Raw genomic sequence first — 24,561 nt, 5'->3', positions numbered from 1 at the left:
AGCTTAGAGGCTACTCAGATCTAGGAAATAAAAGACAGAGAGTCTGAGATAAGTCAGAAATTTTAACTGGCTTTACTGGGTGGATGTCGTGATGCTATTGACCAAGAAAGAGAATGTGAGAGACCATGTTTGTGAAGGAAAATGATGAATTTTAGGTCCCAGGATGATCTATGTGGATTTGGGCCATTGGGGTTGAGAATGTGAGTCTGAAGCTTGGGAGGTGGGGCTGGGCCTCATTGTACAGATGCAGGCGCCATCTGTATGGATCTGTTGTGAAACAGCGGGGTCCCAGGAGAGTGGTGTGTAAGAAAAACTGGGAAGAGATCCTTGAGGAACGCTCTTTGAGAGGGCATGCAGAGGTGGGAAGGAGTGTCGGAAAGGAAAAGGAGAAAATGCCAGAGAAGTGGAGAATGAACAGAAGACCACAGCTCCTGACAGCCCAGATTGGACAGTCACACTAAGGAAGAAATAGTTGAAGATAATGGCAGAGGATCTTTTCCTTGTGCAAAACATATCACGTCTCTTCTTGAAGACTGATTTTTAATTTACTGTTTGGTCTTCAAAATGGTCCCTCTTTTAACATAACTTATGGGAAAAAAAAAACCAATTTAGAGTTACTCTGAATCCCCCCCAACTTTGTAGTTTCATGATCGACCTCTCAAAAGCTGTGATGTCTTTTGTGCAGAATTTGTTAAAATGGGTTCAGCCGTTCTGTCCGGTGCTTCGGTCTATACTAAAATGCTATTTGAGTTCCGTTTGACTTTCAAATGTCCTGGTCTCTGTCGTAGTAGAGCTGGTCCTCACACAGGGAGCCAACTCCCAACAGGTTGTTCTGGGTCTGCATTTGAGTAGAGACGTTACAGTGCTCCTTTTCTGACTGCGACACATTCTCCTGTGAATATGTACCCCAGTCTCTATCACCAAAGGGCTCCTGTGCTCCTACTGAACTGGTTTCATTTGGAGGCTCTTGTAACAACGGCCCCTGGCTCCTGGAAATGTTTTCAGTATAATCCCTCTCTTCTCTTTCACACTGAAGAGCTGGCTCGTCACCACAGGATTGTAACAATCGAGTTTGGCTTATAACCTTCCTGGAATCATAGTCCTCAAGAGGACGTATCAACCCCTCATTTGCATCAGTGTCTATCGAGTGGGAATTCATGTTGACCCCTTCAGGATTTTGTGGTGAGGGTCTTAAGTTTTCACCTGTAGTGACCTTGAGAGGAGTATCATTTTGAGCTGTGTTTCTCCCCTGAATGCAAGGTTCGTATTTGTAAATATCTGAGTCTCTTTCATGACAGTCACTCTTATCAGAATCTGAGGGAGCTTCAGGAGAACATGATGGTCTTTGTGGTAAGACATCTACACTGAAAAATTCTAAGTCTCTAAGTGAGCACTGCCACTCTACTGCCTCAGATTGGAGAGCTGTGGCATAATCATAAGTGACCTTGCCTGCGATCTCGTCCCTGAGGGGACTATTGCCTGGTGATCCAGGCAAGGTCAAGGCATCCTCAACTGTACGAGTGTTAGAGGCACTTTCCAGATGAGTCTCATATAAACCAGAGTCTGGTCCAAAAATGAGAGGTTTTTCAAAACGATCCTCCTGATTCTCACATTTCCCCAGAATCTTCTGGAAAGTGCTGTAGGCCTCAGGATCCTCTAATGATGTAACATTGTCCTTCCTCACCCCTGAGTCCTTGTCCTCTGGGGGCCCGCTGGCCCTGTGGCTCTCTTCGCCATGTGCCTCTTCTTCGGTCACATTTCTTTCATCATCTGAACTTGAACTGAGGGTAAATAAAGACCCTTCATCAGAATCGCAGTTGCTGTCCAGCTCGCACTGAGGGTCACAAGGAGCATGTTTCTGCTCTGGTTCCGTGTTAGCGGGCGTGACACGCAGGTCACGGCCCCATCCCGGAGGAAGGACTGGTGGGGATGGGTTCATCTCTCCTGGGTCACTGAGTGTGACCTCGCTGGAGCAGGCGGGAAGCCCCTCCTCAGCACTGGCCCTCGTGAGCCTCTGCTGCTGTGTGTCCAGCAGATTTGTGTAAATGCTCACTTGCATTTCCTCCGAAAACTCCGAAGGTAACCATTCGGTGTCCCCTCTTTTCTCGTTCTCTGCAGTCCTCTGTGCTTTCGTACATGCTTGCATTTTAGAGAGAGAAGCTGTCATTCCTTGTGAGAGTGGTGCGTTGAATTCATCCGAATCACTATGAATTGATCCAGAGACAGTTAGCAATCTGCCAGCTGCCGCAGGGACACCCACTGAGTGCTCGCTGAGAGAATCTTCCTGGGCCACCGTCGCATAATTTATTTCTCCAAAAACATCTTTCTGGTAGATGTGATCCTGTCCTGCAGGAGTTGGTTCCTTATGATCGGCATTTGTCTGTCCTCGGAGAGTGGAGCAGGCCTCGCTGTCACTCAGAAGTACGTCATCCTTTCCACTCCCAGGGCCACTGTGGTACCTGCACGGTCCCCTGCTCTGCCGGCTGCCAGAAAGAATTCCGTCGGGGAGGGCAGCAGCATCGGGGCCTGCAGGGGTCTGCTTCTCACGGAGGGGCAGGTCTGTCCTCAGGCCCTGGGTGTTGCCTGCAGCTTCGATGTCCATACAGAAGCCCTCGTTGGAGTATGCGTTATCCGAACGGGGCCTTTTGTGTCCGCACCTCTGTTGCCACAGTCTGTCCAGGAAAGGCCTGGCAAAAGCCCCCAGGCAGAAAGCCACGAAGAATGTGATGAACACCGCCAGGCACACCGCCAGGGTGAGGTCCTGGGAAGCCTCCTCCTTTACGGGGCTCCTGACCCATCTCGGCAGCCGGCTCCGCTTCTCACTGGGGTGGGTGCCGGCAGGGTCCTTGCTCCCCGGGGTGGAAAAGTGCTCGGATGGTCCCTCCTGGGGCCGCTCGGCTCTGCCTGCTATGAGGCTTTTCATATGATTCATAGTAACGAGAGGAAGGCGGGTGTCCCTGGAAATTCTTTGGGGAGTCCACCGGTAGGCCTCCTCGTTCCCTGCAAGTGGGGTAGGGGAAACGCACAGTGAGTGGACACTGAAGGAGAGCTCTGGTGGCTTCAGAAGCTTGCGTGAGTCCTCCTCAGTGCCCTAACTACATCTGAAGCGTATAAGCAGCCTTACTGATGGATCAGGCAACTGTCTAATGCCAATAGGATGTCTGCGGCTCCCTGCGCTTGTGCACGTGGCTGTCTGGCTTAGGTCTGCTACTCGTAGGCCCAGGAGGCTGGGTGTTTCTTAGACTTCTTGCCCGACTGCTGCCCAGGGGAGGAAAGAAGCCAGACTGGAGGGGACAGCTGCGTCGCTCCTCCTTCCTCCGCATCCTCCCCTGCCGCACATTTCCGAGAACGTTCCATCAGGGCCCTGCAAGGCCCGCCCTGGCTCTGCCCACGTGCACCATTATCTTTCCCACGGCTAACGTTAAGACTTCTCTGTGGTCTTCGTGGATTTCTTCTAAACCTGGTAAGCACGGCCTTGCTTGTCCTTTAGTGCAGCCGTGAACAGAACAGAGCCCAGGGCTCACTGAAAAACACTTCCCATCCCACAACCAGGAGGGGTTTGGGATCTTTAGCCAAGATAGTTAATGGCAAAAAAAGGTTTTCAGAATGCTCAACTCTAGTAATGTGGTCTAGCATTTGGGGAAAGTGTCAGGGAACAAATCAAAGTATATTTTTGAAATATGTATGTTTTGTTTATCTATAGGAATATCTTTTCAGAGGGTTAGGAAGTATTTTATTTTATTTTATTTTATTTTATTTTATTTTATTTTATTTTATTTTAATTCCGGTATAGTTAACATACAGTGTTATTTTCAGGGGCAAGCACTTTAAATAATCATGTTTCACATTTTAAAAGTTCGTTCTTTGATCAAATATTTGTTAAGAATTGGGATAAAAATGCGACATTTTGGGGCTTTCTCTTCTGGTGAAATTTCTGTTTTTGACCAAATCTAATTGTTTCTGAGCTATTTAAACTAGGTTTCTTTGACCCTGTGAAGAAAATTATTCATGAAGTGAGAGAAATAGGTAGCAGTGATGATTCTGTGACACAGTGTGTGGCTGACTTAATGCCATAATCAACATTTTTGCTTTAGGGAGACTGTCACCGTTTCAAATGAGACTAAATTTTTCATGGACTTTTTTTTTTTTTTTTTTTTCAGTTCGGCTGGAACATTTCAGGAAAAAGAGGCACCACTGACTTACCTACAGACTGGCTGCAAATTATATTCCATGTTTTCCTCCAGGATTCAGAAATGAAATTTTGGAAGGCTGCCACACTATGGTCACACTGCCATCGATTATCAGCCAAGTCCACCTCCAGATGGGGAAATTCTAGAGCAATGAGCATCATTGGCAGGATGGTGGTGAGAACATTGTTGCTGAGGTCTACAACCTGCTTGAGAAGGAACAAATTTAGGACAGTCTGTGAATAAAAGACATTTGGAGACAAAATAAACAATACAGATATTGCGTACATTGGTATGGAGACAATATGAATTTTGCACTGATGTGAGAGTTAGAGAATACTGGGTTTAAATTTCTGTTCTGCCCCTAGCAACTCTATCAGCCTCAGCAAACTGTTCACTTTTTAGGAACCTACCCCCTAGGGTTGTTGTAAGGATTAAATGAATGTGAAAGCTTTAAGTATTGTGCCTACCTATATTAGATGCCTAATCATATTCCCTTTCTTCTCTCCTATGATTTGAACTATTAGATAAAACTTAGACTTCCTGTTGTTATCAAGGTCTAGAATTAGATACTAGGTCTAGAATTTCTAGAAGCACTGTGATCTTGAAAGTGACAGAAGATGCTGGATGATGAGTGCATAGAACATAGAACTGTGGTTGACCAGAAGTAGCAGAGAGATCTTTTGCATCAACTATTATCTCAAGGGTAGTAGTACATTTCCCTGCATCCATGGATACCTAGTATACACAAGATGACTAATTTTTCTAGTTTGATCAGAAATGAAGGGGAGAGACGCCGGGGTGGCTCAGTTGGTTAAGCGTCTGACTCTTGATTTTGGCTCAGGCCGTGATGTCACAGTTTGTGAGACGGAGCCCCATGTCGGGCTCTGCGCTGTGAGCACAGAGCCTGCTTGGGATCCTCTCTCCCAATCTCTCTGCCCCTCCCCTGCTCCCACGTGTTCTCTCTCAAAATAAATAAACATTAAAAAAAAAAAAAAAAAAGAAAAGAAATGAAGGGGAACCTGGGAAACAAAAAGGATTCGGTGGCTCTAGAAACACAGAGCCAGATCTGCTGAAGTTGGATATGGCCGTGACACGATATGGCAGGAAGAGCAGTTGGGTGTAGCTCTAGCTACTATTGGCCGAGTGCTGCTGGGTACCAGGCCTTCCATCAGGCGCTTCACATGCATTATCTCCAATCCTCCCCAAAGCTTCCTCAGAGGAGGAAACTGGGCTAGGTCACACAGTACTTACCACCTAGCCCCTGCTACTAGGGCCTGGTACATGGCAGGTACTCAGTAATGGAGAAAGCAATGAATGAATGAAATGGCAGAGTTGAGAGCTGATCTAGCCCCACAGCCGTGCGCCTTCCACTCTGGAACATGCTCTCTCAGAGCCTGATCTCCCACTGCACTGGAGTGCAGGGCTGGGTGGGTGGGGGGAGGCAGCGGGAGGCAGAGGTGGGGCTTGAGGAGGGGCAGGTAGTCATTAGAAGAACAGAAAATCGTAAAAGAGAAAATGCAAACCTTGCTGGAAGGAAAAAAAAAAAAAAAAAGGAAAGTGGGCCATGGATGAAAGCCAGAGAGACTGAATGTTATCCAGGTCAATTGTTTTCTAAACATCAGGGGAAAAAAACAGCACTGATATCTTGGGCTATATAAATTCCTAAGACCACTACAGGTAGAATCGGAATTCTCCCTGAACTTAGGTAGTGAGGGCAACCTTTCCAGTGTTGAGTAACCAAGCAGTCTTGACTCCCAAGGGAAGGTTGCCAAAAATAGGAAGTAGGAGACCAGGAGGGGGATAGGGAGAAAATTAAACCACTTTGCTTGGCCCGGCCTGGCCTGGGACCAATAGCTTTCTTCTGTACCCCTCCTCAGCAACAGAGTGAAATCCTCTGATGGTTTTCAGCTGGTTACTTTCTTTTTAGTGCATTATCTACATTTTTGTCACCCTAGCATCTTATTATATTACAAATCATGGGACTGAAAACAAAACTGAAGCAAGGACAGAAAACGAATCAAACGATTCAGGAGGAGTAATTTCTGAGAAAAGATGAAAGCAGAACAGTCCAATTTGGCTAAAGAAAGAAGCCATCCACCAACATCTGAAAGGGGTGTACGTTACAGAAAGATTGGGAGGCACCTAATATAGCTCCACAAATCACTGCATCTAGGAAGAACGGGAAAGATACAGAATGCTAATCTGAAATGTCAGTTTACATAGATCTCATTCTATCTAAACACGATGATGACTGTATGCTTTGAAAAATCTAACTGGCTTCTGGAAAGATGCCCTCACGGGAAAACACATAGCATAGTGCAAGTATTAAATACATCTCCTGAAAAAGAAGAAAACATCTATTTTAATATTCAGCTTTCTGGTACCAAATATATCCATCGAGTTCCAAAACCAGTTTTTAGAGTTCTTGCCAAACACGGAGAAGGGATAATGGAGAAGGAGAAATTGTATGATTCTGGGCAGGTCAGGTGAAGCAAGAATTACAGAGGATTGAAAACATTCCTGGGGCTGGTTTTTAGTTGGCCTGTAGCATCTGTTGCATGCGAGCTACGGAACACTAATGAAGCACAGCAAAAATGCACAGGAGATAAAAACAGACATAGGGCAATTACATACACAAATACACTTATAATCAGTATCCAGTGTGTTAAACGAGGTTCCCAGGCAATCTGGCAACCTATTTGTGGTGAATCGGGGAGCACTTTCTCATCTGCTCTGATCAATACTGTGGCAAAGATGGTCCCCAGCGATCCTGCCTCCTGGTATTCACACCCTTGAGTGGTCTCCTCCCCTAGAGCGTGGGCAGGGCCTGTAACTTGGTTCTAAAGCAACAGAATATGGCAAAAGCAATGTAATGTCACTCCCATAATCACATTGTATTAGATTGTAATGTTTTTCTTGCTGGCAGGCTCTGTCCTTCAGGCTCTAAAGCAAGTTGTCATGCTGTGAACTGCTCTATGGAGAGGCCCCCATGGCATGGAACTGAGGGCAGGCTTCGGCTGATAGCCGGTAAGGAATTGTTCAACAGCTCACAGGAACTGAGTCTTGTCGACAACCACATGAGCTTGGAAGTGAATTCATCTCCAGCTGGACCTTCAGGTGAGCTTCCAACCCTGGCCAACACCTTGACTGCAGCCTCTTGAAGTAGCCTTAGCAAAGGACAAGGGACCCTGCCTGGCTTCCTGACCCCGCAAGTTATGAGATAATGTGGGGTTTGGGACTGCTAAATTGGTAGTAATTGTTACACAGCAATAGGTAACTAATACACCTGTTCATGATCATCTACTTATTCATTGCTTTGCTCGACAAGTGTTTTAAAATATGTGTTGTGAATTAGACATATGCAAAGCACTAGAAAACAAAATAGATTATGGCATATGTCCTCAAGGAGCATAAGGATTATGGGGAGGTAGGCATTAACAACTAACCATCCCTAAAACTAAATGATGATTTCTGTTGTGATGAATGCAATAAGGAAAAAGCATAGCATATTATAAGTGTATATAAATGGGCAACTAATTCAATCTGGAGGCCCCGGGAAGGCTTCCTTGAGGAAGTGACATTGGAGGGATTCATAAGAGTTAGCTCTTCCAAAGGATCAGCAAGTGGGGAGGCCTTAGTGTGAAGACAGAAGGAGTGCAGTGAGCAAGGGGAGAGTGGTTTGCAATGAGGCTGGAGAGGCAGGCGGGGGCCAAGCTCTTGTTGCGAAAGCTTAGGAGGGGTTCTAACAAGAAGTGGCACAAGCAGATTTGTATGTTAAACTAGTGGGATACCGTGGCCACTTTAGAATTTCTATATGTAGTCTACGATTATAAAGAGCTTGGGGCGCCTGGATGGCTCAGTCGGCCAAGCATCTGACTCTTGATTTTGGCTCAGGTCGCTATCTCGTGGTTCGTGAGATCAAGCCCCGCATCAGGCTCTGCACTGACAGTGCAGAGCCTGCTTGGGGTTTTCCCTCTCTCTCTCTCAAAATAAATAAATAAACATTAAAAAAAAGAGCTTGCTATATTCCAAATACTGTTCAAAGCACTTTATGTGCATTCAAACATTTAATTCTGACAACATTCTATGAGAAAGGAATGAAGTCATCTCTGTTTTTTCAAATGAGAAAACTGAGGCACGGAGACATTGGGTCACTTGCCCAAGATTGTGGGGCTGCAAAGTGGCAGAGCTTCGGTTTCAACTCAGGCAGCTGACCCCAGGGTCCCCTCACCTCACCACCACTTTACTGGTCTCCCTTCAATAGCGGAGGGACTTGGGGGACCCTGGTTGAAAGGGGGCAGTTGGAAATTTGTCTTGCAGCAATATTTGAATAACACTTCTCATAAAATTGGGAAAAATCAGCTATGGTGCTGCTGTCTAATCTGACGGCCACTAACCACCCATGTGGCTTTAGAGCACTGACCTGTGACTAGTTAAATTGGGATATGGGTGTGAATAATATACACCAGGGTTTAACAATGTGAAATAGCTCATTAATAATTTTTATATTGATTACATAACTTTATATTTGTAAAAAATAATATTTGGGTATACCGGGTTAAAAAATATTTTACCAGGGGCACCTGGGTGGCTCAGTTGGTTGAGCATCCGGCTTCGGCTCAGGTCATGATCTCGCGGTTCGGGGGTTCGAGCCCCGCGTCGGGTGCTGTGCTGACAGCTCAGAGCCTGGAGCCTGTTTTGGATTTTGTGTCTCCCTCTCTCTGCTCCTCCCCCACTCACGCTCTGTCTCTCTCTCAAAAATAAACATTAAAAAAATTTTTTTTAAATAATAAAAACATGTATTACTAAACGAAATTCACCTACTTATTTTTACTTTCTGAATCTAGTGACTAGAGCCTCTAAAAATGCATACCTGGCTCACAGTGTGTTTCTCTCGAACGATGCTGGCCTACATGAAGAGTGAGGGTGACAGAGGATACGGGGCACTAAGTCTCTTCCTGAGACATCGCTAGATGTCACACTGGAGGCCCCTCGGCCTCTCTAAAGGAGTACTGTGGGAGGATTTTACAATATCCCTCAGAGAAGAGGGAGGTGGAGGACAGTGCTTGGGGAAGGGATGGAAGCTGCTGGGCCCAGAGCAGGGCTTTGGGATGCTTCCCCCTCCCAGCTGTCAGTTCTTCAGTGAGATTCATTGCAAAGTGCCTGAGAGACAGGTGTTCTGGCTCCAAAATGTGACGTAGAGACTCCAGGATGGATGGGTCTAACGTGCAGAACAGTATGTGGCATGTGGTAAGTAATGTACAAGCATGAGCTGTTGTTACTATCATTTTTGTATTTAGTGCCCAGCTTGGGTTTGGAAGCAACAGTGTCACAGGCCTTCAGGGCCCCATGTCATCCTGGGTTGCTGACATCTCAGCATTGACCAGCGTGGCTCAGGGGAACCTCCCCAAGTGCTCCAGATTGCACAAGACCCCAGTGACCTTTGACCCACCTTGCAGCTCAGGGAGGGGGCCTCGATTATAACTCCAATTTAATTTCTTGCCAGCTGGTAAGTGGTAACTTGGAACTGGGTTTAGTTTGATTTAGAAAAATAATGTGCCAATTCTTGGTGCTGGGTAATATGTTTGAATAACACTCATGTCCATGACTGAGGCATTTGATTTTTTAAAAAAATTTTTTTAAATTATTTTTTTAATCTTTATTTTTGAGAGAGAGAGAGACAGAGTGAGAGCAGAGGAGGAACAGAGAGAGGGAGATGCAGAATCCGAAACAGGCTCCAGGCTCCAAGCTGTCAGCACAGAGCCCAACGTGGGGTTCGAACCCACAAACCGTGAGATCATGATCTGAGCCGAAGTCAGATGCTTAAATAGACTTATCCTTTTTGACTAACAGCCAGTACTCCTGGGTATGGGGAATATTTCAATAGAAATATTCTTCTAATGTAATTGCCCATATGGCTACATATTGGAATACTCTAAAAGTCATTTTATAACCTGTAACTTCTTGAGGTCCTTGAAGGCTCCTGGATGAATTCTGAATATTTTGTTGCTCTTTAAGTTGAGGTTCTCCAGCCGTAGGCAGTTACGAAAGTCAGACAAACCTATCTGTGATATCCCATTGAACGACAGGTCCAAACTCTGTAATGACTTCAGTTTCCACAGTCCTGTTAAAAATAAAAAGCAAATTAAAATATAAATGGGTGATATTTACTGTCGCATTGTTTATCATGGTGAAAAAGTGGAGTCACCCTACGTGGTTCTCAGTGGAGAGGTGGCTGGACAAAGCACGGTACAGCTGTACCCCAACATATTGTTCCGTCTGAAAGAGAAGGGGGGACCGAGGGAGCAGGAGGGGAAACGTCAAGTTGCAGAACAGCAGAGAGTAGGATTCCAACGTTCTTGGGGAAAAAGCCACATGCAAACCAGATACATATGTTCTGAGCAAGCAGAGAAAAAGCCCAGGAAGGAGATGAACCAAACGATCAGTACTAGGAACACTCCAGAGGTATTGTTGATACTATGAACATTACTAGGCATTCATGTATGTTTCATAGGTAGTAAGTTGTAGCTAGATTTTGTTTTCTGACAAAATAATCTAACTGGGTTTTGGTCTCTGTCTTTGTATTTCACTTGACTCCAGAGAGTAACCAGGAGGCCCATTTGGTCCAGAAAATAAAGGCGGAGAAGGAGGTGCCTGTCCTCGCAGACTTCCAAATTCGATTACTCGTCTGAGTCTCATAAGGCAGCCCTTCATTTTTACGTTTCCTTCCACTCTGTTCTCACATGTACTTTGAGTCTTTAACCAACTACTACCTAATAGAGCAGGTTGGTTCAATTCCAGAAGGGTTTGTTCCTCTGTACTGTCTGCAAGGACCTCGTAATCAGACTGACCATGCAGAGAGAGGATGACCTACTTCAAATAGCTGTCCATCCATGTTATCGTATGTTCACATCAGCCATACAGGTGAAATAAGAGATCAGGAGGACAGCTCAATCAAAACATTAAGAGCAAGGCACATAGTGCTGAGGACAAATAGAGCATAGAGCCCTTGTGTCTGAGTGATAAGACATACAAGAAAAAGTTACCAGTTATACAGGCAGCTACATCCTCACCATCCTACTATAAAAGTAACTGTTATTTGTCCGTCAGCCTCTCCATTAGGTGACCAGTCCCTTCAGGGCAGAATTCACATCTTTGTGAACTCCTGCCATGCCTGGAATATAATATGTATTCAATAAGCCAGAGATTACGGTGTTTGACCTTCTCAGAGATTTAAAAATTATTGAACTAACAATAAAGATGCAATACAAAAATTTGCATTTCTAGCTTCTCTTGAAAAAGCTGAAGTTCCAACTGGCACAAGACAGTGTTTGGTGAGAGCCAAATGAGGGCTGCCTGCTTTAGATGGGGCAGACACTTACAGAAGATGATTTCTTTGTACTCACGCCTCTATTAAAACCGGGAAAACAAAGGATAGGCCAAGAAGCTGCCTGTTTAAAAAAAAAAAAAACAAATGGGAGAGAACCAAGGCTGATATTCAGCTGGCAGATGCTACTAAGAAGTGCTTCCATATTGGTTTGTAAATAATGATTGCGGAGCTCTCCTGTGATGCCACATGACCCTAGGCACCTCAGTGAGTCCCCTCCCCCACAATGTCCACCCCCCACCAAAGCAGGACTCTGCTCCATCACGATGGCCAGGAGGCATGCAACTGGAAAGCCCAGGCTACAGTCCAGTTGTTAAGTATTTTGAATATAACCCCTGGAAAAAAATATGTTTCTTCGTGGAGTGAAGAATATTCCTACACATTTTCATTTACAAACATATGGGTCTGCGAGAAAAAAAAATGCAGCATAAGACACCAATATGAAAGCAACTATAGTTTCCTTAACATTGTCATGACGCCTACCTGGCCTATATATGGATGTGAGCCCATAGTTCCCTATAGTAACTCACTGCTTAACTGAATTGAACGTGTACCCTAGGAGTCCAGTGGAGGGAAGAAATCGTTGTAAAACTCCTATGTAATTGTACACTCTCTTTATGCCCTAAGCATGTCACAAACATGTCCTTTTGAGCCTCATAAAGCCCTGGGAGCTGTTACCGTCTTGTAAATGACAAAACCTAGGCGCAGTGAAGTTAGGAACTTGCCTAATGTCATAGTAGGTGGAGCTGTGGAGCTCGGATTGAAACTCAGATCTTGTAACCATTACTGTTTAACCATGGACACTTCATAAAAAAAAAAAAAAAAAAAAAAAAAAAAAAAAGACACGGGCAGGCCCATGTTTAAAGAAAAAATAGTATAACATATGTAGTGGCAAAATGAATGGCAATACTAGCACAAAGATCAGGGGAAATTAAATGAAAGAATACTGTTGTAAGTTTCTTGTGTTATAGGCAAGTGGTATAATACCACATAAAAAACAGACTGTGATGTTAGGATGTATATCAAAAACCCCAAAGCAACCCCTAAAACAGCACAGCAACAGCAAAGAATTATGGCTAGAAAGCAGATAAAGAGGATTAATTTCAAAAATACACCATTAATGCAAAATAGGCAAAGGGAAAAGGGGGAACTAAGAATAGAAGGAACAAATGGAAAAAAATATAAATATGATAGACATAAATAATAGTCTAAAAACACCAATTAAAAGGCGGAGATACTCCGTTTGGATAAAAATTCAAGGGTCAACTGTATGATTCCTACAAGAAACCCACTTTAACTATGAAAACATGAATAGGATACATGTTAAAGGATGGAAAAAATAGTCTTTCCTGCAAATGGCACTGGAATAATTGCATATCTTTAAAACTTCTATATGCTATTCATACTATGTACAAAAATTAACCCAGACTATTTTAAAACTATCATAAACCTAGCTGTGAAACCTATATTTAAACCTACATGTAAATAGATCATAAACTTAAAATGTAAAAAAGTAAAGTTATAAAACTTCTAGAAGAAAATATAGGGGAAATATCTTTGTGACTTTGGATTAGGCAAAGATATCTTAGATATGACACCGAAACACAATTTATATGCTAACAGATGAACTGTACTTCCCCCAAATTAAAAATTCTGCTCTTTGAAAGACATTGTTAAAATAATAAATACTCAAGCCACAGACTGGGAGAAAATATTTCCAAATCACATATCTGTGAAAAGTCTTATATCCAGTATATATAAAGAACACTAAAAGCTTAATAGTTAATTAGTATGGCTGAAATTAAAAAGATTGACCATACTTCGTGTGGGTAAGGATGTAGGACAACTGAAATTCTTACATAATGCTAGTGGGAATTTAAAATGACACTGTGACTTCATACAACACTGGCAATTTCTTCAAAAGTTAAACATCTACTTAACATACAAATCAGCCATTCTATGCCTAGGTTATTTTCCCAAGAGAAATGAAAGCATATATTGGCCACAAAGACTTTGTTTCATTATTCTTTTAACATCAATAGAAACAGTAGTGATGATCCCTCTTTTACGTCTGAGACTGGCCATTTGTGTCTTATTTTTTTTCTTGGTTAGCTTGGCTAGAGGATTATCAATTTTATTTATCTTTTCAAAGAAACACATTTTGGTTTTGTGGATTTTAACTGTTTTAAATTTCATTGATTTCTGCTGCAATTTCTATTATTTCTTTTCTTCTGCTTGCTTTAGGTTTACATTGATCTCATTTCTTTAATTTCCCTAGGTGGAAAGTTACATTATTGATTTTAGACTTTTCTTCCAATGGGTGGTTTTAATGCTATAAATTTCCCTCTAGCCACTGCTTTTGCCACATCCCACATATTTTGATAAGTGCATTTTCATTTCACTTAGCTTAAAATATTTTCAAATCCTTCTTGAGACTTCTTCTGTGATACATGTCTTATCTAGAAATGTGTTGTTTAGTTTCCAGAGATTTGAGGGTTTTGCAGCTTTCTGTTACTGATTTCTAGTTTAATTCCATTGTAATCTGAGAGTATATTTTGCAAAGTATACACATACACAAACACACTCTATATAGAGTAACACTATACACACACACACACACACATACACAATGGACAATTATTCAGACATCAAAAAGAATGAAATCTTGCCATTTTCAATGACATGGATGGAACTAGAGTGTATTATGCTAAGCAAAATAAGTCAGTCAGAGAAAGACAAATACCATATGATTTCACTTATATGTGGAGTTTAGGAAGCATGATTTCTGTTTATTCAAGTTTGTTACGATGGGTTTTATGGACCAGAATATGGTCTGTCTTGGTAAATGTTTCATAGAAGCTTGAAAAAAATGTGTATTTTACTGTTGTTGGAGGGAGTATTGTATACATGTCAATTAGATCAAGTTGATTGGTGGTGATATTCAAGTCCACTGCATCCTCATTGATTACTTGCCTGCTTAATCTATCAATTGACAGGCGAGTGTTGGAAGTCTCCAGCTACAGAAGATTTGTCTATTTTTCTTTTCAGTTGTCAGTTTTTTCCTCACATATTTGATTCTCTGTTAGGTGCATTCATGTTTAAAGTTATTATGTCTTCTTCAAAAATTGGCCCCTTTATCCCCTTTATGTAGTGCTTGATCCCTGATAATTTTCCTTATGCTCAAGTCTCCTTTGTCTAAAATTAATGTACCTCCTCTACTTCTCTTTTGACTAGTGTTTATCTAATGCTTTATCTTTCTCCAATCCTTTAGCTAGCATCTTTATTTATAATAGCTAACAAAGATAGCCTAAGTGTCCACTGACCGGTAAACGCATATCCACACAATGGAATTCTGTCACTGAAAAGGAATGAACTTTTAATACATACAACACCATGGATGAATCTCAAAATAATTATGCTGAATGCAAGAAGCTATACCCAAAATAAAAGTACATATCATAGGATTGCATTAATATAAAATTCTAGAAAATGTAAACAAATCTATAGTGTGAGAAAGGGGATCAGTGGCTACTTGGGCAGAGGAGAAAGGATGAGTAGGAAAGATAGATTATGAAGAGACACGAGGAAACTTTTGGGTGTGATGGATAATTCCTTATCTTGATAGTGGTGATGGTCTCGCAGATCAGGGTGGTTCAGAAAGTCAGAAGACGGATCAAAAGAGTGCTCAGAACATGGAGAAGCAGGAGGCTCCAACAATGTCTAGACTTACAGAAGCCTGAGCAGCGGGGACAAGATTGTTGATGAGTGCTCTGAACTTCACATAAACTCTGAACTTTTGCAGAAAGAGAAGGGAAATCACCCTCAGTTACCCATTGTGCCTCAAATCACAGAAGTGACCATCATAGCAAAGACTGGGATGGGAAATAGAGCTTCAAGGTGATCAAAAGGCACTAGAGGGGTACTGCCATTTTTGAGCACCTATTGTGTCCCAGGGACTGAGAAATGTTTTACATACACCATCACTCTGTGTGTTCAAGTATTTACAAACACCATCTCTAACCCTCGCATCCTCCCTGTATATGCCATTATCTTCAGTTAAAAATAAGAACCAAGCAGTTTTTCATAGCTTAAGTGACTTGTTTAAGGTCAATTAACAGAAGTCTAATACTTATGTTAATTAATACAAGAAGTATAGAAGCATAGAAGAGTATAAGAGTAAATAAGAAGGGTGGGACCAGAACATCCTAAGCATAAGGGGGGGGGGGGTGTGTGGGGATTTTGAAGGCAGAGAGTTACGAGGATACCCCCTTATTTGATTCCCTTCATAATATCAAGCTAAGATCCCCAAGAGGAAGGAAAACTTCTGTAGATGGGAATTAAGACTGTTGAGTTCAGTTATGCCTCCTACGTGAAGAATTTCCACCTCTTCCAATTTTAGAGAATTAAGGTTTAATTTTATGGAAAGAACTAGTGCGGGTCCTATAAATGACTTTGTTTGTTTAGGGTCTCCCAAGACAGAGTTGGGAAATTTGAGTAAACTCCAAGATACTTGGCTGTGAAATTATGGAAAGAGCCTAAAATGTCCATCAACTGATGAATGGATAAAGGTGTGGCTTATATATACAATTAAATACTACTTGGCAACAAGAAAGAATGAAATCATGCCATTTGCAGCAACATGGATGGAACTGGAGGGTATTATGCTGAGTGAAATAAGTCAGTCAGCAAAAGATAGATATCATATGTTTTCACTCATATGTGGATCTTGAGAAACTTGACAAAAGACCATGGGGGAAGGGAAGGGGGAAAAATAGTTACAAACAGAGAGGGAGGCAAACCATAAGAGACTCTTAAATACAGAAAGCAAACTGAGGGTTGATGGGGGGTGGGGAAGAGGGGAAAGTAGGTGATGGGCATTGAGGAGGGCATTTGTTGGGATGAGCACTAGGTGTTGTATGTAAGCCAATTTGACAATAAATTATATTAAAAAAATAAGATACTTGTCTGTGTTTCTTGATGGGGGAAAATATGTTCTTTTAAAAATTTAGCATGTGAATCAATGTTGAGGGGATGCTCAGGTGAATGAAAGAGGCTGAGAAGTACATTCATGGCTGGGGCTTGGACATCAGAGGGTAGATTCCATGTTTCAGGAGGCTAGAGTCAAACACTGGGAAGAAAATATGGAGGCACTTTTGTGGGGATGGAATTATTTATTGAACTGCTTTCTGATGATCACATAAGCCATGGGAGCCAGGAATCTGATTAGCCTTTGCATTTAAGAAGCCAGGGGTGTTTTATTATTTCCAAGAAATTATTTCAGTGTCTATTAGAAGCAAGACCACAGAAGGTATGCCCAGACATTAAATTGCCTTAGAAACATTCCTTTGGACTATCAACTTCTTAAATGCTCTCCTAAGAGTGATAACTTGATAATGTAAAACAATGATATTCAGGGGTTATTGCTTTGAGTTCAAAGAGTATTAAGAATTGGAAGAGTCTGGAATGGTCCTAGACAGGTATTGATTTATAAGGTCAGCCCTCAATGTGGTCTATTTTATATACATGAGCCAAAGACCTTGCCCTCTTAGCTTAATGAGATACATTTCATTTTGTTATTTTAGAACCCGACTTGGTTTTGAGAATACAGCTTGTTGGTATTTCCATAATCCAATAACAATCAGCAGGCAATATTCAATTCCCTAAAAATTAAAAGAGTACTAGGGTTGCTTGGGTGGCTCAGTAGGTTAAGCATCTGACTTCAGCTCAGGTTACAATCTCACGATTCATGAGTTTGAGCCCCTTGTCAGGATCTGTGCTGACAGCTCAGAGTCTGGAGCCTGCTTCGGATTCTGTGTCTTCCTCTCTCTCTGCCCTTCTCCCAGTCAGGCTCTCTCTGTCTCTCAAAACTAAACAAACATTTAAAAAAATTTAAAAGAATACAACATACTTTTGTTTTTACCAAACAAATTTTTAGTGTGTTAATGTCAGGCTGTCAAATCTGGTCAACCTAATTGGAATCCCAGTAAAATGTTGGCCCTTAGACATTTCCAGGCACTCCAGTCACGTGATGAAGGTGGGATAGTATAACTGGAGATTGATTCCACTGTTGTAAATGTTTTAAAACTGATTTTTCTGTTATTAATGCTGCATTCCAAAAATATAGGAGGAAGGTGGCATCATTAGTAAGGTTAAAGTCACGGCTAGCTACTGTTTTGTAAATTGCATTGGCTGGCACCTCCTCTGGGTGTTTTTCCCAACATGAAGCTTGTGGGTGACATCACATGTGATTCTGAAGATAGGCGATCAGTTGACACTGGGTTAGTCAGTGTCCAAAGGTGGGCTTTCCTGAAAGCAACTTTTCATTGGTTCTATAAACTGTCACCATTTTAAGTCGTGAGGCATGATTTATAAAAGTACGCATGTGTTACAGGCCAGTTGCTTGATTGCTACTTTCTGAGAACCTCTAATTTATTATTCTTTTAGATGAGTGCAAGCACTTATATAAATAGTTAAACACAAATGATTCTCTGCTTGTGAATTATAGTGGGCTAGGGGTTCCATCTACTACAATAGTTATTTAACATTTCAAAAGATAGCTTGAGATTTAGACAAAACGGAATTTATAATTACAATTTGTTTCTAAATAGACTGCTATTCTCAACTTGTGCCAAGAGAGTAAAAATAACTAATATTTGCAAAGCACTTTACAAGTATACAAAGGACTTTTCACACACTTTAATAGCTACCATTTATTATGCCAAATACCATGTTAAGTTAGGTTCTGGAAATACATTTTTTCCTTTACTAATCCTCACAACAATTCTATGAGTAAATTACATTATCCAGATGTTACCTTTAAAAAAAGTTGTTGTTTTTTTTTTTTTTTTTTTTTTTTTTTTTTTTAACGTAGGGCTCAAACTTACAACCCCAGGATCAAGAGCAGCATGCTCTACTGAGTCAGCCAGGCACCCCCAAATGTTACCTTTAAATAGGGTTAAACAAAGGAATAAAAAAAAGGGGAGGTCAGAAATAGAATGGTACTCTAGGAAGCACCTCTCATTTACCAGCTTTTTCTCCCCAAGATAGGATTTCAAAATCAGAGTCAGTAAACCACAGTTACAGAATCCCAGAACAGCAAAAGGATGTTACAGGGGACTCAACTGAAATGTATGATGATTATGGGAAAATAATTCAAATCACACAATGCTATGGATAAAAGAACTCTGAATTATATCCAGTTAGATTCAGGGCTTACATTGGTCTTCCATCATCTATTGGTTTCATTAATCTCTCTATGGTTGCATTTGCTAGACTTCTAATAGAAACTCAGACACAGGATTTGCTCATTTCACATTTTTCCCTCCTTTGCAAGTTTAATATTTTTCCTGGTATTTTGGGAGGCAGAAATTGAACTTGGAAAACAAAGATGGGCTGTATGTGCATCTTACAGGGGTGTTGGGTCCTAAATGGAATTGTATTCCCTCCAACCTCTAATTAGCTCTGGGGAATTTGTCTGCCTTAAGGAGATATGTTCAGTGGTGGGGTAATATTTTGAGATATTAATCTTTTATCTCTATTTCTCTCTTTCCATTTCTCCCCATTCAAGCAGAAGGTAGGTTCTGACCCCAGGGAGTCACAGTGGGGGGCAGAAAGTAGAGGAGTCTACAAGTCTTTCTGGTTTTCGTTTTCTAAAGGCCTAAACCTTTAGAGGAAAAGAATTTCTAGATCTAGATAGAGGTTGTTGAGTGTGTGTGTTTTTTTAAGTCTATTTATTTATTTATTTTGAGAGAGAGTGAGAGCGGGGGAGGGGCAGAGAGAGGGACAGAGAATCCCAAGCAGGCTCCGTGCTGTCAGTACAGAGCCTGATGCAGGGCTTGAACTCACAAACTGTGAGGTCATGACCTGAACTGAAATCAAGAGTTGGACGTTCAACCGACTGAGCCACCCAGGTGCCCCTAGACAGAGGGTTTAAAAAAAATAAAAAGTGGGAAGAATCTTCTCCAAACTGAAAAATTTTAATGTTCTCTGCCTGACAGGAGTAAGGGATACACACATACACACACACACACATACACACTCATGTACACACACACACACATATGCACAAACACACACACAGATACTTTGATGCCTTGTCTGAGTAGAAGATTCTAGATAGAGCTGTGGTACAAATTTGGAGAAAGGCAGAGGAAAGCCCATGAAAGACTGATGTCAAGTGCAAGTATCTCTATATCCCACCCTCAACTGAATGGGGGCTCAGAATCAGAAATTATGTTGACTTATAGACAATAGAAGGTTAGTACAATTGAATTTGTGGGGTTGAAATTCACATATACCATACTAGCTAAAAAATATGCTATATCATATGGATATATGTAGCTATAATGATGATCAAAGAGTTATAGCAAGCAAAATGGAAATAGTCTAAATATTGTTTGATCGATCCAATTATAACATATGTACATATAAAAGCTATTCAGTTATTTAAAATATTATTTTTGAGATTCCTTAATTATATAAAGATGTTCAAAATATACTGTGATATGAAAATATGAATTATTAAATATTATGCAAAGTATGATCCAACTTTGAAAGCAAAATATCTATATACACATAAAGAAAGACCTTAATATATACAGTTGGCCCTTGAACTATACAGGATTTAGGGGTATTGACCCCCAGCACAGTAAAAAGTTTATATATAACTTTGACTCCCCCCAAACTACTAAAAGCCTGTCATTGACTGGAAGCCTTACCCATAAAAGAAAGTCAAATAGGGGTGCCTGGGTGGCTCGTCGGTTAAGCATCAGACTTCAGCTCAGGTCATGATCTCACAGTTCGTGGGTTCAAGCACCGCGTCGGGCTCTGTGTTGACAGCTCAGAGCCTGGAGCCTGCTTCGGATTCTGTGTCTCCCTCTCTCTCTGCCCCTCCCCACTCACACTCTGTCTCTCTCTCGGTCTCAAAAATAAAACATTAAAAAAATTTTTTTTTAAAGTCAAATAATATTTTGTATGTTATATGTATTATATACTATATTCCTACAATAAAGTAATATTGAGAAAACGTTATTAAGAAAGCCATAAAAAAGAAAAGATATACAGTACTCTACTGTATTTATATATTTAAAAAACCCATGTATAGGTGGGCCTGCATACTTCAAACTGCATTGTTCAAGGATCAACTGTGTTACACGAGGGTCTTCAGTTTAAAAAATTTTTAATTCCTAATGCTCTACAAATAATAGGTTTTTTAAAAATAATAATACAAAAAATTATAAAATAAGTTGCAATTAGTTTATACTTTACACTGAAAATCCTGCAAATTGCTTTTATGGAAAAGCTTAGGGAAAGGAGACTCCTCCCCCTTCTTACACAATTCTGTTGATATGGTGCCTGGGATAATCATTCCTTCACTTGCCAGGCTATTATTTTCAAAATGATGCTTAAAACAGACCAGAAGCTGGAGAAAGAGCAAATCAATGAAAATATGAAAGAATTGAAAATAAGAAAAATTAAATATGCATAATTTGGGATGGAGGAAAAAAATGACAATATCCTTACACTTTCTTTTTTAGTATAGTGTCTCATATAAAGTAAGTACTTAGCAAACAGTGACCAAGCCTAAAAACAAACAAGGAAAGGAAATTGTTTTAGCACTCTTGAATATAAAAAATGGCAAAGGAAGCTAGGGATTATGAATCTGACACATTTTCTTATTAAAACATTGGTGATTCCTTAAAGAGCTCCAACGTGTAGACTACTGAATGTCAGAATGGATGAAAATTTATTATAACAGCAGGATATGTGGAGTATCCTGTTAGAAACCAGGATGAAGAATTCTGATTTTGATCTGAATCAGAAACTGTACATATTGATTATATAACATCAGCATATTTCTAGTCTACATTTGGAGGGCAACTAGACAAGCAGAAAATGTATTCTAAGAAAAGAAAAATTATAAATATGGCAACATACTTAATTTGAATTGTGCTAAATATTGAAAGTATATGAACTAGTTATTCCTTAGTGCTTTTCTATATTAAGTAACATGTATATGATAAAGTAATTTAAAAACCTGATTATTTAGCACTTAAATAGTTCCTAGTATCTCTCGACAAATCTACATCACATTAATGTAAGTTATAATAATGGGAGATTAAATTGCATTGACTATGAATTCCACATATTATAACTTGAAATTCCACTAAGGAACTCATTTATTTGTTCTGATAAAATTGGTTTACTGTCAGCTATTTCCTCAAATCTGAAAACCACCATGGAATTCCAATGGGCATAAAACATGAACTCTCCACATACTCATTGTTTCTTGGGCTAGTCCATCTTTTAAAATTGTACTTACCCTTGGGAATGTCACGGAGTTTGTTTCTTTGAAGAATTAACAGCTGTAGAAATGCAAGCCCACGTCTCAAGCTGCGTCTGCGGCGTTTCTGCCGTGGTGACTTAGGACTGGGTAGATCCAACCAGACGGAGCAGAGGGAACTGTTGCTGAGGTTTAGTATTTCCAAAGCATGGAAGTGTGCAAGGGGGCTTACGGTTATTTTTGAAAAGAGATTGTTACTGAGGTCCAGATGTTTTATATTGCAGTCTCCTTTTTTCATGGGGGACTGTAAGAGAGCCCTAAAGAAACGGGGACTTGTATCCCCTGTGGCTGCTGTCTGTGGTCTGTCCACAGGTGTATCATGCACTCCAGTAAAAGAACAATTTGTCAGAATATATCCCTTCCGTTGGCACTCAGAATTGAATGAAATACTGCTTTTCCTTGATGGGTTTGCCATTGTTCCAGTAAAATAAAGACCTATTAGCATTGTTATGGCTCTGAAATGCAGGTTTTTCATAATGCCTAGAGAAGGGAAAATGAATTGACTTATTCAAAATAACGTATGTAAAAATTAACAGTGAATAAACAGAAAATTCAATTTTCAATTTAAGATTTAGGAAAATTATCTTGCCTTGATTGCCAATTTAAGTGAAGGATTTCTTAGAAATTGGGGCATTAAAAAGACAGCTAAAAACATGTTATAGTTATAGTCTACAATTACATTTATGTGACATCTTAAAGTAAGAACTCCCCTGATTTTTCAGAAAATACATATTCACTTGGGCCTCACCTCTGTGTCTGCTTTTCCAGGAACATTCAGCCTGCGGTTTTCTTCGGAGTGAGGGAAACCTACCAAGATTAAAGACTTCTGTTTTCTTGTTGGTCATTAGTACTGAGCAAAGTCTATTACCTTATCTACAACCTGTAATCAGCTATGTGGTTTATTATGTGAGTAACAAGCCATCCGGTTACACTAAACTGTGAACTGTATGGATGGAAAGTTCAACTCACAAAGGAGACTCTTGATTTTTTATTTTTTTGATATGAAATTTATTGTCAAGCTGGTTTCCATACAACACCCAGTGTTCATCCCAACAGGTGCCTTCCTCAATACCCATCACCCACTTTCCCCTCCCTCCCACCTATCAACCCTCAGTTTATTCTCAGTTTTTAAGAGTCTCTTATGGTTTGCTTCCCTCCCCTTTTTTCCCCCTTCCCCTCCCCATGGTCTTCTGTTAAGTTTCTCAGGATCCACATAGACTCTTGATTTTTTAGCATTAAATTTTTTATAACTTTTCAAATTCTTTTGAAATTATTTAGATGCAACATAAACAAAATGGGTTATAAAAAGGATGTTCTGCATCAGAACCACGAAGATGTAATAAGATATAGAAACATACGTATCTTTTTCACCAAAGATTGAGAAGAAACTGAAAATTTCAAAATAAGCCTCTACAAATTACAATGGCCAAATGTATGCACAAAAATATTTTAAAGAAAATGGGATAGTAAACTCCTCAAAAGACTGTATGCTCCCAGAAGGGCCATGTTTCTTTCTCTCTCTCTCCCTCTCTCAATTCACAAAAGAAACTCTTGCTTGATTTTTTTAAGGACTAGAAGAACTACATATATAAATCTCTCCCTGCTGTCCCCCAAGTTTTATATTTTCAATAGTCTGTCATCTGTCACTATGTTGTTTGGATGAGTAAGTGCATGGAGTGAAATTTAACATGTAACTTTTAAACTTTAGTTTTATACAAGGTCAATTCTCCTACTTTTGAAGGGCACCTATATCCAGGTACACATGGCCACGAAGCGTAAAGGTGCCCTACAGCATGGAGGAGTGATTTATTTTTATAACGTGCCTCTCAGACAATACCAGAACTTGAATTAATCTGTACAGCCAGAAAGATATTTGTTTCTGTATTCAAAGCTGCAGTCATTGTAAATACAATTGTATACCAAGTTAATGTAACAATATGAACAATAAAAAAAATTTAGTCATTATTCACAGGCACATTACTTGAGAAACATGTGATTGAAAAATACTTATGGGGGCGTAAGTTAGATTTTCATTGACCTGGTTCCTTCAAAGTTGAAGAGATTTATATACTAATAGATTTGAATTCAAAAAAAAGCTAGATAAGGATAATTTTAGGTCTTAAAGTGAAAGATGCTAATTTATAAAGAAAAATTATATATACTACAAACTTCTATGTATTAGGTAAGGAACCACAGTGAACTCCAGAAAAACTTTCCCACGAAACTGGACACAATTAGGTAAAATGTCAGTCTTTAAATGGACACATTCAAGGCTAAGTATGAGGAAGCAGTTAGAGATACCGGGTGTGTCAGAGGGTGAGAGAGGGAGAAGACAGTAGAAGAAACAAAGTACAACAGAAACCAAAGAGGCAATTCTTAAAAAAAGAAGTGAAAACAATTAAAAGACAAAAGCAGAAGGTAGTTGTAGGAGGAAGGTGTAGGAGGAAGGCAACAACGGTAACAGTTTCTAAGGCATACCTTATGGTTCTTAGGTAGTGTGCCAACAGTCTTCTTTCTGGATCTAGCCAGGTGGGGATTTAGACCTGAGCCTTTGAGGCTCCACCCATCTGCCTTTGGAGCCTGTCTGCCCACCCCGTGGCAAACCTTCGCCCTTTCATCCTTCAGGCTCTGGCCTCTTGCCA

At 40.6% G+C, this 24,561-nt stretch overlaps 1 protein-coding gene across 1 annotated transcript; it reads right to left on the bottom strand.

The window, feature by feature from the left end:
- Positions 1-566: 566 nt before the first annotated feature.
- LRRC66 (leucine rich repeat containing 66) lies at positions 567-24,522 on the bottom strand. Its single transcript, XM_042936408.1, has 6 exons — positions 24,398-24,522; positions 22,668-22,726; positions 21,899-22,399; positions 10,145-10,314; positions 4,204-4,393; positions 567-3,000 (listed from the first exon to the last, which is right to left on the bottom strand). The coding sequence occupies exons 3-6, from the start codon at positions 22,392-22,394 to the stop codon at positions 764-766; spliced, it is 3,093 nt and encodes a 1,030-aa protein (XP_042792342.1). The 5' UTR covers positions 22,395-22,399; positions 22,668-22,726; positions 24,398-24,522; the 3' UTR covers positions 567-763.
- Positions 24,523-24,561: the final 39 nt, after the last annotated feature.

This window comes from Panthera leo, chromosome B1, assembly GCF_018350215.1.
Source record: "Panthera leo isolate Ple1 chromosome B1, P.leo_Ple1_pat1.1, whole genome shotgun sequence".
Lineage (NCBI taxonomy): Eukaryota > Metazoa > Chordata > Mammalia > Carnivora > Felidae > Panthera > Panthera leo.
The sequence above is the reverse complement of the archived record's forward strand: the minus strand, read 5'-3'. Positions and strand labels throughout refer to the sequence as shown.